General features: G+C 47.3%; 1 protein-coding gene and 1 non-coding gene across 2 annotated transcripts in view; both read right to left on the bottom strand.

The window, feature by feature from the left end:
- Window positions 1-19,791, bottom strand: part of TMEM245 (transmembrane protein 245) — a 63,582-nt gene that overhangs the window by 4,609 nt on the left and 39,182 nt on the right. The window contains exons 14-17 of the mRNA XM_039910594.1: window positions 19,497-19,628; window positions 13,368-13,490; window positions 7,209-7,354; window positions 128-228 (exon numbers count right to left, since the gene is read on the bottom strand). Coding sequence (XP_039766528.1) covers window positions 128-228; window positions 7,209-7,354; window positions 13,368-13,490; window positions 19,497-19,628 — 502 coding nt within the window. The remainder of the gene's footprint in view (window positions 1-127; window positions 229-7,208; window positions 7,355-13,367; window positions 13,491-19,496; window positions 19,629-19,791) is intronic.
- On the bottom strand, window positions 1,575-1,690 carry MIR32 (microRNA mir-32). Its single transcript, NR_034908.1, has one exon. It is a non-coding gene; the product is annotated as a microRNA mir-32 (primary transcript).

Raw genomic sequence — 19,791 nt, 5'->3', positions numbered from 1 at the left:
AGAAGGCGAATAACTACGCTCTGTAGCGACAACGGATGGCGGTTTCGGGTGAGCCCGGGTGTCGCGGGAATTCTACGGGCCAGAGTTGTCGGGGGAGGAGGAAGAAGGTTCAGCGAATGAGCTTTACCTGATGGGATGAAGACAATGTTGATCCCAAAGATGGTATGTGTCAGCCAGGTGTACAGCCCATAGAACCCGGCCATTTTGAGCGAAGCGTCGAACACACCTCTAAAATGATTAAACAGAAACAACTCTAGCAGCTCTCGCTTTAGCAGTGAACTTTTTAAATCCCTGGCAGCTTTGGAAATGGATGCACTTAGGCCGCTCAAAAACAATGCAAAATGTAACACATGACATTCCTTTGCTTGCCGCCCTGCTGCCTAAGTTTTCACGTGGCAATTTCTTTAGGGAAAAACAGTTCTCACAGTTTGCTTTAAAAAAATGGACGAATAAGTCACGTTTGCAGTCATGGCCCTTTTCATTTCTCAGTTTTCTTCAGCAGACTGTGAACCCAATTTAGGCCAGGGACCGTGTCTATCCTGATTCACTTGTAGCTACCCCTAGCACTTAGAGTACAGTGCCTGGCACAGAGTAAGCACTTCACAAATTCCATAAAAAAAATACAACAGAAAGCTGAGTTGGGAGAGCCAATCTGTTTTCCATCGAATGAAAGGCTTTTGTCAAAAAAATTCTGATAAGTTCAAATTTCATTTTACAGTTTCACGCTTTTCTTCAGCCTGAATATTTAAAAAATGAACCCTCTTTATCCCCTCACCATCCTAACTCCGATCCTCTCTGTCCCAGGCCTCTTCGGCGAAGGTCAATCGTAGGCGGGAGAACCGCTTGGGTGTTTTTTTACTGAGAGATACTGCTCTCCTTATAATGTAATTCTTGAATCAATCAATGGTATTTACTGAGCGCTTACTGTGTGCAGAGCACTGTACTGGCACTTGGGAGGGTACAAGGCAACAGAGTTGGTAGACATTTTCCTTCTTAAGGTATAGAGGGGGAGACAGACATTAACAAAAATAAATTATGAATAGGGACACAAGTACCGTGGGGGCTGAGGGAGGGGTGAAGAAAGGGTGCAGATCCAAGCACGAGGGTGACGCAGAAGGGAGTGGGAGAAGGGAGAAATGAGGCCTCGGTGGGAGAAGACCTCTTGGAGGAGGCGGGCCTTCAATAAGGCCGTGAGTGATCGTCTGTCGGATATGAAAAGGGAGGGCGTTCCAGGTCTGGACTACGAGGGAGACCCTCGCCACGGAAACCACCATCTCTATTAACGGTGCACCTTCCTCGTGAACCGCCCCCGACTTTCTCCCTGAAAGGGATGGAGGCACCAAACCCGCCGCTGTTCTCTGGACCGACCAACGCTCAGGGGAACGTAATTTGGAAATTCCGTCCAAATGGAGATAGATTCAGAACAATAAGACCGTTTCTCAGCTCACCCAAACCAAGCCTCATGCTGCCCAAAATTCAAACACGGAGAGAGTTCAAAACCGGCGGCGGAGATGCAGAGCAGATGCCGCCCCCCAACAAAAACCGAAAGCTGCAACGACTCTAAGCCACAGCCACAACCGGGGTGCATGCACTCATGTGAAAATATCGCACACACTAAATTGCACAGAGGCCTTGACAACATGCAACTTAGTAATGTGCAATATCTCCACCAGAGCTAGCAGAATGGGAACTTCAGGGAAGAGGGAGGGATGGTACATTGAGGAAGAGACCAGCATGCCGCTAAGGGGAAGGAAAATGATTCAGGCAAAGGATCGCATGCCACTAACTCAGATATCCATGAACTTAAACCCCCTTCACTGTTGCATCCACTCTGAAAACAAGACCACATGAATGAATTCTTCGGGTGGTAATTGAGATTCCACGGTGTAGCGCCGAATAAATGTGATAGACTGATTGATGAGGCAGGAGGATTACTCTAAAGTAACTACGTCGTGAAGAGGGCGAAGTCCGAAGAACGCTGAAAGCTGGAAGGGCGGTTAACTTCCATCCCTCTGAATTTATTACGGGATGACCAATTACCGTTAATGCAATTCTTTCCCCCCACTTCACCGAAGCACCGGAAGAACTGGTGTGGGAAGGAGATGAAATTTTGTACAAAAATAAATATCTGAGGTGCACTAACAATCCGAAAATGGAATTACCCACCAGAGAAACATTGGTAATTAATTAACCACGGTCGCTCTACAGATATTGCTGTCAATCATTAATGTTACCGCTCGTGAAAGTATCAGAGGTCTTCCTCCTAAGAAGCCTTCTCCTTCAAGAAAGAGGTGACTTTGCCAAAATCGGAACGAATCAATCAATGGTATTTATTGAACGCTTCCTATGTGCAGAGCGCCGTACTAAGCGCTCGGTAAAATACAAAGCAGCACCGTCACCTTCCCAGATGAGGGAGTTCTGTTGGTATTTGTTAAGCGCTTACTATGTGCCGAGCACCGCTCTAAGCGCTGGGGTAGACACAGGGTCATCAGGTTGTCCCAAGTGGGGCTCACAGTCTTAATCCCCATTTTACAGATGAGGTCGCTGAGGCACCGAGAAGTGAAGTGACTCGCCCAAAGTCACCCAGCCGACAAGTGGCCGAGCCGGCATTCGAACCCATGACCTCTGACTCCAAAGCCCGTGCTCTTTCCACTGAGCCACGCTGCTTCTCTTAAGTTAAGTTCTCTTAAGTTAGCCGAAGCGGATCCTGATTTGGCCTAGTGGAAAGAGCTCGGGTCTGGGAGCCGGAAGACTGGGTTCGAATGCCGGCTTTGCCACTAGCCTATTGCGTGCGAGACCCCGGACAGGCCGCGTCAATGTTCCGAACCTCAGGTCCCTGAGGCTCAGAGAATTTCATATCGTACATTGTACGGAAATTTATATCGTATTCTCTCAATTTAACCGTGCTCTCCCGAACGCTCAGTAGACTGCTCTGCACACAGAAAGCCCTCGATAAAAACAACTCATTGATTTCCTCAGCTGCAAAACGGGGATTCAATATCCGCTCCCCTCCTCTAGACTGTGAGCCCCGAAAGGGACGGGGACTGTGTCTGACCTGATTACCTTGTATCTACCTCAGCGCTTCGAAGCCCGGCACCGTTGCTGCTGTTCTTGTCCGTCCGTCTCCCCCGATTAGACCGTAAGCCCGTCAAAGGGCAGGGACCGTCTCTATCTGTTACCGATTTGTCCATCCCAAGCGCTTAGTACGGTGCTCTGCACGTAGTAAGCGCTCAATAAATACTACTGAACGAATGAATGAAAAGCCCCGTTCTGAGAGTCTGGATAGGAATGAGAGCAGGAAGCTCGTCCTCTAGACTGCAAGTTTCTCCTCCGGATTATAAGCTCGTTGCGGGCAGGGGATGTGACCGTTTACTGTCGTACTGTACTCTCCCGCGCGCTTAGTACAGCGCTCTGTACACGGTGGGGGCTCAATAAATACGACTGAAAGAATGAATGAATGGGAGACGGGACGACGACGGTGGGCCAAGGGATTGAGAGAAGGCTTTAGATGTACGGGAGAGGCTTGGAGACGTTTGAAGGCTGAAGGAGCCCACAGAGAGGGAGACGCCAAATAGAGCGGGAGAAGGGAGAAATGAGTCCTTTTAGGAGGACAGAGGGAAGGGGGTCGGTGGTGCATGCAGAGGGGGTGGATGCGACCAGAAAACCGACCCAGTTTTCACTTGGCTTTCTGAAAGACCTCTTATATCTATCCGTATTTGAAAATACACGTTTTGACGCAATATGGTTTGGCTCAAACTCTCCTCTTCTTTTTGTAGAGGGTGGAATCGAGACTGTGACCCCATGTGGGACAGGGATCGTACCCAACCTGGTTTGCTTGTATCCATCCCAGCGCTTATTACAGTGCACACAGGAAGCGCTTAACAAATCCGTCATCATCGTTATTATTATAAACCCGTCCCAATCCTGCCTCAAGCACTCAGTACAGTGCCTACTGGGCACTCGTGGCACTCGGTAAATAGTAACTCCCAGCACTACAATGAGATTATTGTGGCGGGGAAGACTAGGGGGTGATTGTTCATCATCAATGCTATTTACTGAGTGCTTCCTATGCTCAAATAATAACAATAATGTTGGTATTTGTTAAGCGCTTACTATGTGGAGAGCACTGTTCTGAGCGCTGGGGTAGATGGGGGTCATCAGGTGGTCCCACGTGAGGCTCCAGGTCTTCATCCCCATTTTACAGATGAGGGAACTGAGGCCCAGAGAAGTGAAGTGACTCGCCCACAGTCACCCGGCTGACAAGCGGCAGAGCCGGGATTGGAACCCATGACCTCTGACTCCCAAGCCCGGGCTCTTTCCACTGAGCCACGCTGCTTCTCAAAGCACTGTACTGAGCACTTGGGAGAGCACAATACAACAGTACAACATCCCCCGGCCACAACAAGCTCGTTGGAAATTTCGAAAACCCGGGCGATAGAATAGACAGCATGATTTTTAAAGCTTCCCTGGAAAGACAGAAAGATTCCTGGAAAGAACAAAACAAAACAGAACAAATAAATAAGAGACAATTGCAAGGAGGGGGAGAAAAAATGGACCGCTCACATACCAGATGGTGAATGGTGAATGACTAGCTATGTGTGAGAAAATGGCTGGAAATATCTAGGAGTTTTAATAACTTCGTTTAAAGCTGAACATGGGTGAGCCAAGGATGCTGTTCTTAAGCAAGCAGCGTGATTCTAGCAGGCATAATCTGAAATGCCCAATGTACGAATCAAGAGGTAGTTCATCCGTTATATTAATGATTTTGGTTTTTGTTAGGCGCTTGCTAGGTGCCAAGCACCGTACTAAGCGTCGGGATAGATTCAGGGTCATCAGGTCCCCTATGGGGCTCACGGTCTAAGGGAGAGGGAGAACAGGCACTGAATCCCCATTTTGCAGATGATGGAACTGAGGCACAGAGAAGTTACACGACTCGCCCGAGGTCACACAGCAGGTGAGAGGCAGAGCCAGGATTAGAACCCAGGTTTTCGGACTCCCAGGCCCACGCGCTTACCGCTGGGCAGCACTGCTTCTCCCCGGTTAGAGTCTTACTAGGAGAGCAAATCCAGATTTAGGGAAAATGAAGACGGGAGTTTTTACAGATCAGTAATCATCGCGGTGATTAAACGGATGGGCCTCCAAGAAGACCCGCTCCCTCAACAGAATGCTCTTTTTCAGTGCTTTTCCACGTCGCGGGCCGCTCAAGGCCTCCGTTGGCTAGCGGGATCTCACCCTTTGAGACGGATCTCTGGTTTTCCTGTCGCCCGCTCACCGCAGGGCCCGATGTGTGGCTCCAACATACACCACACACATACACACTCTCTCCCTCTCTCTCTCTTTCTCCGTGTTTGGTAGGGCAGGTAATTATGGCTCAAACCAAATCTCCTACAACAGAGAAGCAGCGTGGCTCAGTGGAAAGAGCACGGGCTTTGGAGTCAGAGGTCATGAGTTCGAATCCCGGCTCGGCCACTTGTCGGCTGGGTGACTTTGGGCGAGTCACTCCGCTTCTCGGTGCCTCAGTGACCTCATCTGTAAAATGAGGATTAAGACTGTGAGCCCCACGTGGGACAACCTGATTCCCCTGTGTCTACCCCAGCGCTTAGAACAGTGCTCGGCACATAGTAAGCGCTTAACAAATACCAACATTATTATTATTATTACAATACAGGAGCAAACAGCTGGGAAGCCAAGGCCTACCGAGCCACAGCGATCCAGTGGCTCTTTGAGCCAGGCTACTTTCTGCAGGCTACTTTCTGCTCCGCCACTTGTCTGCTGTGTGAACCTGGGCGAGCCGCTTAAATTTCTCTGTGCCTCAGTTACCTCATATAAAATGGGGATGAAGACTGTCAACCCCATATGGGACAACCTGATTACCCTGTACCTACTCCAGCGCTTAGAACGGTGCTTGAAACGTGGTAAGCGCTTAACAAATACCATCATTATTATTATTATTATTTTTACTTGGGTCCAAAACTTGGGGAGGGGCAAGCCAAGCCAAAAGGGGCAGTGGTCCTGACCTTACTTCACCTCTGGAGAAAGAGGTGTTGGGAGAGGGGCTGAGGGAGGTAACCCCGCGGGGACTGGAAGCCTTGGGGATGCGTAGTTGCCGAGAGCACGGGGCCTTCGTTCGACAGCGTCTTTGAAAGCCGAATCTGCGTTAGCCGAGGAATGCTGTTCGTAAGGAAGCAGCGGAATTCCGGCAAATATAATTAGAAATCCAACATGGAGGAACCGAAGAGGTAGCTTGTCAGTCACGTTAATAACTGTGGTGTTCGTTAAGTGCTTACTACGTGTCAAATATTGCGCTAGACACTGTACTTGACGGAGCCTACTTTCCTGCCGCTCTTGGAAGCCTCGGACCCGAGCCAGTCTTGGATCCGGCAGGACTCGTCAATCGATCGTATTTTTTAAGCGCTTACTGGGCGCACCCTACCGAGAACTACACATCTAGGAAGGAAGATTGGAAGAATTGGGTCAGTTATCCTGGGCAAAAGAAGCCTGAAGGGGGGTTAATAATAGATTTAATACAAGGAATACTACTCAACTGTTCTCCTCCATTAATGAAAAAAACCAAGAACAAACTGATTTAAACTGAAGCATGAGAGATTTAGGTCAGACAGACATGCTTCCTGTACAAAATGGCTGCTAATCATGAAAATGAGTATTCAAAGGAGGCTGTGACATCTTTTATGCTTAAAGGCAGGGGTTGGGGCTAGGTGACTTCAGGTTGTCTCTTTTAGCATTTTCACTCGGGGTTAGACAACTATCTCTGAGAAGGTATCAAACTTGCCTTTTGGGGAGGTTCCAAATTAACCAGGAGGTTTAGATGAGTCAGTCAATAATTATTGAGTGCTCTGGTATTAAAAATGAAAATAACTTCTTTTTCACAACAAAATAAACCCAGCTCCTCAAACGCCAATATACAGCAGATTCTATTACCCAGGTTTGCAACGCGAAGGGATTGCAGTGAGAAGCTCAAGAAGACAGTGGCCCTGAAATGAATGCAAATTTCATTCATTTATTTGAAAAAAAAAAAAAAAGGCAACCACCCAGCCAAAACTGTCCCTTACTGGCTAATGTACTATATAGTTCATTTGAAAGCAGAAATGTAGATACAACCTTTCATGACCTGAACTGTTCTGCAGATAAAATCAATCCTCCCATCCAACGTGGAAATCGTTTCCGCTGAAAAACGGCCATCTCCTTACCTGATGGCTTCCTCCACCGACTGACCGACTATGTTTGAAGAAGGGCCTGGCTGGGACAGTGGAGTCAGGCTGATCACCCACTTCACGGGCTTGTAGTATTCGTCGCTGGAGCTCAATAGGTAGAACAGTGTGGTCAGGAAAATCACCTGCAAAACAAGTCCGTTGCAGAGAAAATGACTTGAAACACCATGCGATGACAAATCATTTTTCTGCGGTATTTGTTAAGCACTAATTATGTGCCAGACATATAGAAATAAGCACTGGGGGTAAATACAAAATAATCCGGTTGGATTTTCCGGGAGACAGAGAAATTAAGTGACTCGCCTAACATCACACAGACCAAGCGGTGGAGCTGGGATTAGAACCCAGCTCCAACTAACTCCCAGGCCTGTGCTCTATCCACAAGGCCACGCGTCCGTGTACGTAACCGTACGTAAACTGTTGCGTGGTTTGTGTGCCTCACCGCGCCAGTAGATTGGAAACTCCTTAAGGAAGGACAACCAGTTTATTAGCCATCACCAAGTGATGACGGGGCTCACAGTCTCCATCCCCATTTTACAAAGGAGGGAACTGAGGCACAGAGAAGCGAAGTGACTTGCCCACGGTCACACCAGCAGACAAGTGGAAGAGTTGGGAACAGAACCCAGCTACTGTGACTTCCAGGGCTATGCTCTTTCTGCTAGGCCACACTGCTTCTCTAATAAACGTGACATGAAAATAAGTTTTACTTTATTGATGATCATTGGGAAAGGCATCTGACTTCATCTGGACTCTGCCTACCAACTCTCCCAAGTGCTTAGTACAATGCTCTGAACACAGAGCAAGTGCTCATACATATATGTATATATGGATGCATGGCCTAGTGGATACAGCATGGGCCTGGGAGTCAGAAGGACCTGGGTTCTAATCGCAGCTCCGCCACTTGCTGCTGGGTGCCCTTGGGCAAGTCACTTAACTTCTCTGTGCCTCAGATACCTCAAATGGGGACTACGACCATGAGCCCCCTGTGGGACATGGTCTGTGCCCACACTTGAATCTCCTCCAGCATTTACTATAGCCTGACACATAGTAAGCGGGCTTAACAAATACCATTTAAAAAAAAATCAAATAATGGGATTTACTGAGCCCTTACTGTGAGCAGAGAACTGTGCTAAGTGCCTGGAAACTGCAAAACAATCCCATTGCTAGAACTCAAGGACTAGATCTTTCATTTACTCTGGTAAGCTTGTGTAGGCAGGAAACATGTACACCAACTTTAATGCATTATGTTCTGTAATATATATATATTATATATTCTAATGTATTAGACTGTAAGCCCGTCGATGGGCAGGGACCGTCTCTATCTGCTGCCGACTTGTCCATTCCAAGCGCTTAGTACAGTGCTCTGCACATAGTAAGCGCTCAATAAATACTACTGAGTGAATGAATATTCTCCCAGGCACTTAGTACAGTGTTCTGCAGACTGTAAGCGCTCAAACAATACCACTGACTGATTGACTGGATTCACCAGGCTTGGTTCTTGGCTCTGCTAGTATTTTTAGAAGAAAAACACGATAAGCAGGCTTACTTTAGAACGGACTGAAATAGTTCAGAGAACTTCAAATGGGCACAGGACAAGACCGCCTTCGAGAGCGTCACACGGAGAGCAAAGAGGCTGTTAAAGCACGTTACCGTCTTAACGAAACCGTCCTTCCCTTAATGCAGACTATAAAGGGATCTGAAGTGTAGCCGGCTGAAAGCTGGCCCAAGCTCTGTGGAACCCTGAGGTACCCCACAAAATCCCCAGGGGGTTTGATTTCGGGATCAGCCCACTGCCCAATAGTTTTATCACGATGTTCTTCTCTCCCTGCTGCTTGCCGTGAGTCATCTCCTAGTACACCGAAAACGAGAAAACCCAGAAATATGAATTTTCGTGTGCCCACAGGACTAAAGATGACCCTACGCCAAATGGAACTGTTCCCTTCAGATACTAGGACAAACAAAAAAACCACACACAATTTTAAACAATTCAGCCCACAAGGAAAACTTAAAAATAAGTTGAAACCGAGACCGATCATCTGACCTGGATCATTTTACTTTTAAAAAACCTCCCAAAAAAACACACAAAAAAATTAGACCAGATCTCCTCACTCCTCAAAAACCTCCAGTGATCGCCCATCCATCTCCGACTCCAACAGGAACTCTTTAGCAATGACTCTGAAGCAATCGGCTCTCCCTTTACCACCTTGACCTCGCTGATTTCCTACCAAAACTCAGCCTGAACATTTCAGTGCTCCAACGCCGAACGGCTCACCTGTATCTCCATCTCTTCTGCCTCGCCACCGACGCCTTGCTCGTGTCCTCCATCTGGCTGGAACTCCCTCCCCCTCCCTATCCGACAGAAACCCCTCACTCTCCGCATCTCAGACCTTCCTAAAACTGCATCTTTTCCAAGAGGGCTCTAACTTCCCCAACTATTCACCTCCCTCTGCCTCTCCTTGGGTCTGTAGCCACATAGCGCTTATGTACAAATCCTTAATTTTAAAGTCCGTCTCCCTCACTTAGCCCACCTTAAAGTACTTTAGCAAAAAACCTCCCCAAAACGCATACACATACATATATTCAATTGCAAGCCCTCAAAATTTTAGTTAGTATTCGTTTGGTTAAAATTAAGTTCATGCTGTTCTATTTTGTGGTTCTTTTAAGAGTGTATGCGTTAAGTGCTTCCTATATGTCAAGCACTGTTTTAAGCGCAGGGGTCCATACGGTTAATCGGGCCGGACACAGTTCCTAACCCACACGGAACTAAAGGTCTAATTAAGAGGGTGAACACGTTTTACTTCCACATACTCTAGTGGAAACAGAGCGTGGGTCTGAGAATTAAAAGGCGTGGATCAGAATCTTGGTTTAGCCACTGATTTAATGAACTCTCTGGGTATCTATTTCTGTAAATGAGAATGACGATCCCCATTCCTCCTGTACCCTTAGGAAAACTTATTCAATATGTCTACGACTGACCTAGTCCAGTCTCCCCAACTCACTCCTCCAACTAACCTTCCCATCACAATCAACCACACCACCTCTCTCTATCCATCGATGCTATTTATTCAGTGCTTACAGCGTGCAGGGCACTGTACCAGGCACGTTCTGGGCAGGGAATGTGTCCACCATATCACTTCTATTATAATAATAATGTTGGTATTTCTTAAGCACTTACTAGAGCACTGTTCTAAGCGCTGGGGTAGATACAGGGTGATCAGGTTGTCCCACGTGGGGCTCACAGTTTTAATCCCCCTTTTACGGATGAGGGAACTGAGGCACAGAGAAGTGAAGTGACTTGCCCACAGTCACCCAGCTGACAAGTGGCGGAGCTGCAATTTGAACCCATGACCTCTGACTCAAGCCCGGGCTCTTTCCACTGAGCCACGCCGCTTCTCTGCCAAGGGTTGAGTACAGGGCTCTGCACATAGTAAGCACCCAGTAAATGCCACTGATTGATTACCACATGCTGTCTATGCCAGAGGCGGGCAAACTTGGTATGATCCTCGACTCCTCGGTTGTCTTTCACCTCCCTAGTTGGCCGCTCTACCCTGTTTTTCTCCAAAACACTGCCTCCGTCCCAAGGGTGATCGGAAAGTTGGGGATGCTTCTATATAAGCCTGGATTCAGACTGGAAAGATGAGGGCTAATAAGCGACAGGGTTCAAATTTATACCAAGAATTTGTTATTCACCTAAACCTCTGCTACCAAGATGAAGGGGGGAACTGGTGAAATTCAAAAGCGGTGATTTCAAAAGAACAAAAGAGATCTTCACCCTGAGGGTGATAAGGATGATAAGAATTCATCCACGTTGCCTAGGTAGATAGAGGAGTGGATGGTTCTTTTATGATATTATTCTCATTGGCTTCTTTAACTCTTGCTATTTCTTTATGGTATTTGTTAAGCGTTTACTACGGGCCAAGCACTGAACTAAGCGCTGGGGTAGGCATAAGCTAATCAGGTCGGACACGATCCCTGTCCCACGTGGGGCACAGCGCACTGTTCCGCACACAGTAAGCACTCGATAAATACGTATGATTGATAAAGACTGTGAGCCTCATTTGGGACCTAATTAGCTTCTATCTACCCCAGCGCTTAGTAAAGAGTATGGCCCACAGTACGCGCTTAAATGCCGTAATTCTTATTATGTATTATGAGGCTCACAGTCTTAATCCCCATTTTACAGATGAGGGAACTGAGGCCCAGACAAGCGAAGCGAGTCGCCCAAGGTCCCACGGCAGACAAGCGATGGATCCGGGATTAAAACCCAGGTCCTTCTGACCCCCAGGCCCGGGCTCTATCCCCGAGGCCACGCTGCGTCTCTTTTCTTGCTGAAGGAAAGCCAGCGGTTGGCTTGTCCCGCCTACCAGGTATTCACAGCTTTCCCCTACCTACAACAGGACCGGAGTGGGGCTACCAGATATCGTTTCAAGGTCAGCATGTTTTCTTTGGATTGTTCCCTAAATGAACACGGAGTAAGGCCAACATCCTTGACACCAAATAGTTCAATGGCAGAAATCTAGCTGATTACAGGGCCAGGCTCGGTTCCAGCCATTCAGTTATTTGAAAGAAACAGCTGTCACAACATGCAGCTGTACGGGAAAGAAAGAGATCACCTTTAACATTTCTCTCTACCCTGCACAGCTGGGGCCATTATAGTTGGAGTGGGAAAACACAGGATTAAAAAAAAAAAAAAAACACCTCACCTCCCGCCCACGCAAATAGGGAGAGCTGGCCCCGTGGGAGGGAAAAGTTCTGCCTTTAAAAGGAGAACGAGGCTTTAATAATACCGCTGGTGTTTGTTAAGCGCTTGCGACGTGCAGAGCACTGTTCGAAGCGCTGGGGTAGATATAGGGGAATGAGGTCGTCCCACGTGAGGCTCACAGTCTTCATCGCCATTTTCCAGATGAGGGAACTGAGGCGCAGAGAAGTGAAGTGACTTGCCCACAGTCACACAGCTGACAAGGGGCAGAGTCGGGATACGAACCCATGACCTCCGACTCCCCAGCCCGGGTTCTTTCCGCTGAGCCACGCCGCTCTGGGTACAGAATACCACCCGGATAATTAAGATGCGACTCCAGCAAGTTTGGACTCCAGTAGGTTTCCTGCAAACATTTCAACTACCGAACGGTTCCTACCGCCGATAACACCCGTGGCTCTGCCGCAATCGGTGGAGGCCAGATACCCGATTCTCCGGCCCCCGGATGAAGTTCGGCTCTTCCCAACCCCGGCTACAGCTCGCTTGTCCCTGGGGCCGCACATAACCTCTCCCCGCCCCGCGTCGCGTTCCGCTTTGGGGGCTTAATTGAGATGGGAGGAAGGGAGCTCTGCAGAGGGAAGCCTTGAGGAAGGGTCGACGAGTGGAACTTGTAAAGAAGGTCACCAACTCTGTGATGAAATAGAAGGCAGGGGGTGGTGAGAAGGCAGTACATATATAACTAATCGCCTCTGAGGTGAATGCCTCTTTCATCCACCGGACAAGGTAACCCTGGCTGCACGGGGTTTTACAGCCGGTAGCCGGCCTGGGGGGTACAGTTTCTTAAAAGCTTTATTGGCATATATTCAGTAAAATACTAGCAGGTGCTCGGACTCGGGAGGAAGTCTGAAGAAAGAGATCACACATTTTCTAACTTATAATTGTGACGTTTGAAGTGCGGCATCTGGCAGGCACTCACTATGGTTCAAACACCGTTCAGGGCGCCGGGGTGGATACGAGGTAATCAGGTCGGACGTGGATACGAGGTAATCAGGTCGGACCTAATCCCTGTCCCACGTGGGGCTCGTGGTCTAAGTGGGAAGGAAAATGAGGGAACTGAGGCCCAGAGAGGCGAAGTGCTTGCCCGTGGTCCCACGGCAGACAAGTGGTGGAGCCGGGATTGGAATCCAGGTCCTTCTGACTCCCAGGCCCATCTCATTTCCACTAGGCCACGCCGCGTTTCTATCACATCACCCTGAAACCCGCCGGAAGTCTTCGACTTCAGCAATAGCAAAGAATTAAATGGCAGGTGGCAAAAGGCTCTTCCTGGATCAAAAGAAATGGAAGGATGTCAACCATACAAACCTGAACAACTGGACGGGAAACTTAAGTGGTTTCATGATGAGCCTCTAAATGTCTGTGTGCCTGTACTTGGAAACACTTACCAGAGACAGGACAAAATTGAGCAGGGCAGTGCCGCTGTAGAAGAGGATAGTCACCAACGTGGTAACGGTGGTAAAAAGCAGGCTAACGTTGCGACTCATCACTATCCACAGGGACTCCAGGATCTGGAGAGAAGAGAGAGGGAGATGGAGTAAATCAGCTCCTCTATGGAATAAGCCCCTCCCATAGAAATCGATCAATCAAATCAATCGTATTTAATAATGTTGGTATTTGTTAAGCGCTTACTACGTGCAGAGCACTGTACTAAGCACTGGGGTAGACACAGGGGAATCAGGTTGTCCCACGTGGGGCTCACAGTCTTAATCCCATTTTACAGATGAGGTAACTGAGGCACAGAGAAGTGAAGTGACTTGCCCACAGTCACACAGCTGACGAGCGGCAGAGCCGGCATTCGAACCCAGTGCTGTGTTTTGTCCACCGAGCACTGTACTGAACGCTTGAGAGAAAGCCACACAACAGAACTGGGAGAGACATTCCCTTCCCACGTTGAGCTTACAGTCCAGATCCGTTGTCTGTCTCAGTCCCGTCACCCTGCCAATCGAGAGGGTGGAGCAGACTAATCGAAAAAGAGGGAAGGCAGATGGAAGGCACCCTCGCCTGGCAAGACTCAACAATGGCCGCTCTAAAACGGACATTAAAGTGTTTGTTCTAAGTCTGAATCACCCGGAGGATAAACTGAGAAGACGCACATCACCTCTTCAACAAGTTTCACTGATAACCTGAAAGGAAATGGGTTTTAAGAAGACAAAGCCATAAAGCAAAAACCATAACCACACCACCGCACGTACTCGACGGCCACAAAATTTCAAAGCCCCATTTCCTTATTTCCCTGCCAAGATCACCTGTGTCTCTGCACCCAGGGGGAACTTGTTCTTGCAGAATTGGGGAATCTCAGTTTAAATGTTTTCTCTGATCACTGTAAAATGCTGTAACTTCGTAACACCGCTGCAGGGTACTTTCCCAAGCGCTCGGTACAGTGCTCTGCACATAGTAAGCTCTCAATAACTACGATCGAGTGACTAATATGAGTGCAAGGGCTATAGGTTCCCAAAGAACTGCCTTATCCATTTTCCAGTGTGATTCGGTATCATTCAGCTCACAGATTTCACATCGCAGAACTGCAGAAAACACCGCAAACAATATATTACACTCGATTTGCCCCTCTTCTAAGCTCTGAATAGCTTCTGCAAACACATGCTTAGTACAGTGCTCGGCGCATAGTAAGCACTCAATAAATACTATTGAATGAATGAATGAAGTCACCATGAGAGGTCCCTTTACCAAACCTTGGCCCTTACACATCAGTGCATCTGCGACTAACCCACATTCCAAATTCCGGCGAGTGGCATTCAATGACTAATTAGCCGAGGAAATCCGGGAGGACGTGGAAACAATAAGCCGGGTGATTGTGGAAGCTGACGCACCGTTTCACGACGCGGCACGCAACGGAGGTGCTCGATCTTTTTCAGTCAGGGGTCACCCATCCATAGGTGGGGTTAGGCCTGCAGTCCCCGGGCTGAGGTTGAGAGCAGTGGTGAAGCAGCAGTGGATGAGACCAAACAGGAAGTGGCCCAAAAGTCATTCCTGTGGCGAAGTCACAACCGGCAGCCTCCCCGAAGCTGAGTTTCAGACTATTTTCGGTTTAACTCTGTTCCAGTTTGAAGTGCCAGAGGCCAGGTCAGCCCAGGGAAGACCAGGTCAGGCCAAATTCTGGATTCTAAATCAAGCCTTACTGGGCCGTTACTCTCAGAAACGAAGGGCAGCTCTGTTCGCAACTTCCTTAGGCCACGCTCTATGACCTCCCTGTTCTTCATTCATTTATTCAATCAATCGTACGTATTGAGCGCTTGCGTGCAGAGCACTGTATTAAGCACTTCGAGACCACACTGTAACAACAAACAGACCTGCCCACCACGAGCTTACAGGTCTTCTCGGACCCATCCCAACTCCCAATCTGAGATTGCCTAGGGCTTAAAGCGCTGTCAATCTTTTACAGAAACTTTGTGATTCACGTAGTGTGTCTGTGGCGTATGCAAAATTCACGATCCCCCATTTTACGTATTACCCAACTGAAACATAAAGGTTAAATGATTTCAAGCCGAAGAAGCGAGGCAACAATGAGAGAAACTCTAAGGAAAAACATTAGACGGGAATGGATTCAGGGAGAATGATTTCTAAAACAAAGAGAGTAACCATCACACTAGCCCTCCGGGTATCCCGTCGGCCCCGTCAGGCTGGCTGGCTTTTACATCTCAATTATTTAGTGCCGCTTTATGAGCCAACGCCTGATCTGAAATTCTGAAGAGAGAGAGGAAGAAATCGAGAGGGTGGAGCAGACTAACTGAAAAAGAGGGAATGCGGGTGGAAGGCACCCTCGCCTCGCAAGACTCAACAATGGTCGTTCTAAAACGGACATAAAAGTGTTTGTTCTAAGTCTGAATCATCTGTAGGATAAACTGAGAAGACGCACATCACCTCTTCAACAAGTTTCAATGATAACCTGAAAGGAAATGGGTTTTAAGAAGACAAAGCCATAAAGCAAAAACCATAACCACACGTACTCGACGGCCACAAAATTTCAAAGCCCTATTTCCCCACAAATTAAAAATTCGGGACATCAAAACCAATCAGCTTTCAACTAAGCCGGTGTTCAAAGACCTCATTTAAACTGAAGAAGGAGAGAACCTCGCCACAGAATTTAAGCAAGATGCTCTCCGGGGTTTAAGAGCACGTCTCCTTGAGATGTTTTTGCAAGAGCAATTTATACTCCCAACTGCCGGCCCACCGGCCTGGATGTACGATCACGGATCGCTAAGGTGGAAACTCTCAGGTGAGAATCTTCCTGCACCCTTTTTTCTAATGGTAGTTGTTAAGCGCATCCAGTCCGCCAAGCGCTGTAATAATGACGGCATTCGTTAGGCGCTTACTATGTGCCAAGCGCTGTTCTAAGTGCTGGGATAGAGATAAGATAATCAAGTGGGATACAGTCCCTGTCACACATGGGGGTCCCAGTCTAAGTAGGAGGAAGTAGGGTTTAATCCCCACTTGGCAGATGGGGTGACTGAGGCAGAGAGAAGCAGTGTGACCTGCCCAAGGTCACACTAAGTGACGGACCCCAGGCCCGTGCTCTTCCCACTAGGCCACGCTGCTTCCTTTTTGTTTCCCCTTTGAATGGAAAGGATATTACCTGGGAAGGAGTCCCAAGAAGGTACTCTGAGAGGATTAGATCTCTATATTGGAGTTTCTTGGTAGGAAAGACTGCATTCTCATTGTGGGCACGGTACGCTTCTACCAATTCTGATATATTGTACCCTCCCAAGTGCTTACTGCAGTGTTCTGCACACAGTGAGCGCTCAATACATGTCTCTATCGATCAATGAATCAATGGCACTTATTGAGGGCTTACAGCGTGCAGAGCACTTTATTAAGGGCTTAAGGGAGTACAATACAACAGAGTTGGGAGACACATTCCCTGCCCATGAACTCACAGTCTAGATGGGAAGACGGCCATGAAGAGAAATAGAGAATTTATCGATACGTACATAGGCGCTGTGGGGCTGAGGGTGGGGTGAATAAAGGGAACAAATCCAAGGGTGAGGCTGAAGAGAGGGGAAGCCGGAGAAAAGCCGACGCATCGGGGAAGGCCTCGATATAATTGTGGGATTGGCCAACCGGCCCTCTGGCTCCCTTTCTTTCCTTCTTCGGCACAGACGTAAACGGTCCCTGAGTCGACCGAACTTTTTTTTGGGGGGAATAACTTGTTTCCTTACGCTCTTTTGCCTCATGGGTTTTCCTCCCGGTCTTTCCGACTAGTGCTTTAATCTGTTCAAATTTCGTTTCCTAAAATTCACCGTCCTTATCCTGCTGATTTCTCTCCTTCTTCCCAAGTGTTTGATACCACCCACACCTTGCAATCCCTTCCTTTAAAGGTTGTCTCAGCTTGGAGCTTCTTGCCTACTTTTCTCCGCTAGCGAGTCAAGTTGATACTGATAAATTCATTCCTTCTGGTCCTCTCCATGATTACACAGGCACCACACACCCGCGAGTGGAGGATTCCACCTCGGAGTTTTTGATATTTGGAGAACAGGCTTTAAGGAACGGAACTGTTCCCCATCTTGTCCTTGGGCTGTTTGGTTTTCCATCTCACATCCCTGCTCTGCCACTTGTCAGCTGTGTGACCGTGGGCAAGTCACTTCACTTCTCTGTGCCTCAATTACCTCATCTGTAAAGGGGGGCTTAAGACTGTGAGCCCCACGTGGGACAACCTGATTCCTCTGTGTCTACCCCAGCGCTTAGAACAGTGCTCTGCACATAGTAAGCGCTGAACAAATACCAACATTATTATTATTATGTGGCCTCTGTAATTGTCCCTAGTGGTTTCTGCTTGAGAGTGACTATTCCCCTATGATCTGAACACGAGTCTAATTCTAGTCTCAGCCCTGGCTTGGATTTCCATCCAAATCCAATGACATCAATTAATGGTATTTACTGAGCAGGTGCCATGTGCGCAGCACTGTGATAAGCACTTGGGGGAGGACAGTACCTCAGAATTAGAAGATATGTTCCCTGCTCATAATGAGCTTATATTTGGGGTTTAAGTCTGACAGACATGAAGGCTATGCCAGAACTTTTTGTTCAACAGCAACAACCGAAAAAAAAAAAAAAAGTAAAGGAAATGAAGTTAAGAAAGTTAAAGGAGAGAAAAAGGATGAATATCTAATAGGATTCTACGAGGGAAGATCGCTCATTTCATTACTCCTCTCATCACCTTGTTGATGAAACTAGAAACTTCTGGTAGCAACCGAATTTAATCAACAGATAATCGGGAGTTTACTACCTTTCACAAAAGCTTTATCTTCAATATATCAAAATACCACTATATAATACAGAAGAGGTAACACTACTATTTTATATGATTGACCTTGAAAAAAGAAAATGAAAGGGAATTTTTAGTACCCATGGCACATACTAGTTATTGCTCTCGGCGCAATTTCTATTCAGATTTTCCCTGGTTTTGGGTTTCCATACATCGTAGTTTGGTGATCAATTATGTTCCGGATAATATAAAGAAAGACCAGAAAAGGGAATCCATCCCCTAGGATGCCCCAAGCCCTTACACTCAACTTTCAATCCTATCTTTACCCAGGTTAAAAAATAATAATGTAGTAATGATCTTTGAATTAGGTATTTTTTGAACTGCAACAATTTCCCCCTTATCAATAATACTGCATTAGATCCCTATTGCCCTGCTGGAGTGGTGCAGATCTGTAGATGCCTCCTTTACCCGTAACGTACTGAACTTCTTACTGGATTTTACTGTTCTCCTTATTTCCCGGGCTGTTTCTCTGCAAAGTATGGGTTAACTCTCTGAGAGTTAAAGTAAATTTAACCAACGTGATAGACTCTATGTCTACATTTGAGATGACATTGCGACCTCATGGTCCACAATATTTAAAGTACGTGAGAGTTAAATTTTTTGTTTGAAAACATCAGCATTTTTTTCCAACACTTCAGTGTGCAACGAACCATCCTGGAGTCTTGAAATGTTCCAAACTAAGAAATGTTCAAGGTCAGAGGACTTTCATGAGTCACGCATTTTTTGATTATGCTATGTAAATACATATTTCTATCCTAGCAGTTGGGAATTTTTTTTAAGAGTTGGCTCAGTTCTGGGGTCATTCCCCCACAACCCCGACCCCCAGACACTACCTTAACCCATGACTCAACCTGACCAACTCACAATCGTTTCAGCTTTATACGTCCGTAAATTCCACCACCGATCAGCCTTACGGAACTTTCTCCTGGGTCTTAGAGAATGTTCGTTGGGCAGCGTCACTATTAAACTCGTGGTGACCTTCTCCTCTCCCTACAGCTCAAGGATGTCTCGGTCATTTCAGAGACATTCTGGGCTGAAGATCTTCAAGGGTCAAGTGGTAATCCACTCCAGAAAGAAAAGGTGAAGAGGTGGGTCCTCAGGAGGAACAAGAATTAGGATTGGGAAACAGAAAGGAGTCTTCCAGGCAACTAAGTTAGGGGATGGGTGATATTTTCACGGTTTACCTAGGATCAGGCCCGTCCAAGCTGATTGGAAATTAACCGAAGATACTTACAGACAGAAATGTCTCAATGTTCTCGTGAACAAAGGAAGCGATATCCTGCCAGTCCAATATATCGCCAAGCCAGCTATTCTGTCGATTTATATGCATCTTGTGGCCTTTGTGCCTTCCGGAATGAGTTACATTCTGCAGAATGAAAGGAAACCTGAGATGAAGATTAAATCCAGGCTATTCTAAATGAATAAACAGCATAGGAACCCCGACTTAGAACGGGACACCTTTGAAAACACGCCAGGAAGCATATCAGGTGAAACGCTTAGACTTTTTGGAAACGCGAGCAGCAGAATCT

The sequence above is a fragment of the Ornithorhynchus anatinus genome, chromosome X3 (assembly GCF_004115215.2).
Source record: "Ornithorhynchus anatinus isolate Pmale09 chromosome X3, mOrnAna1.pri.v4, whole genome shotgun sequence".
NCBI lineage: Eukaryota > Metazoa > Chordata > Mammalia > Monotremata > Ornithorhynchidae > Ornithorhynchus > Ornithorhynchus anatinus.
This window is presented reverse-complemented; position numbering and strand designations above follow the sequence as displayed.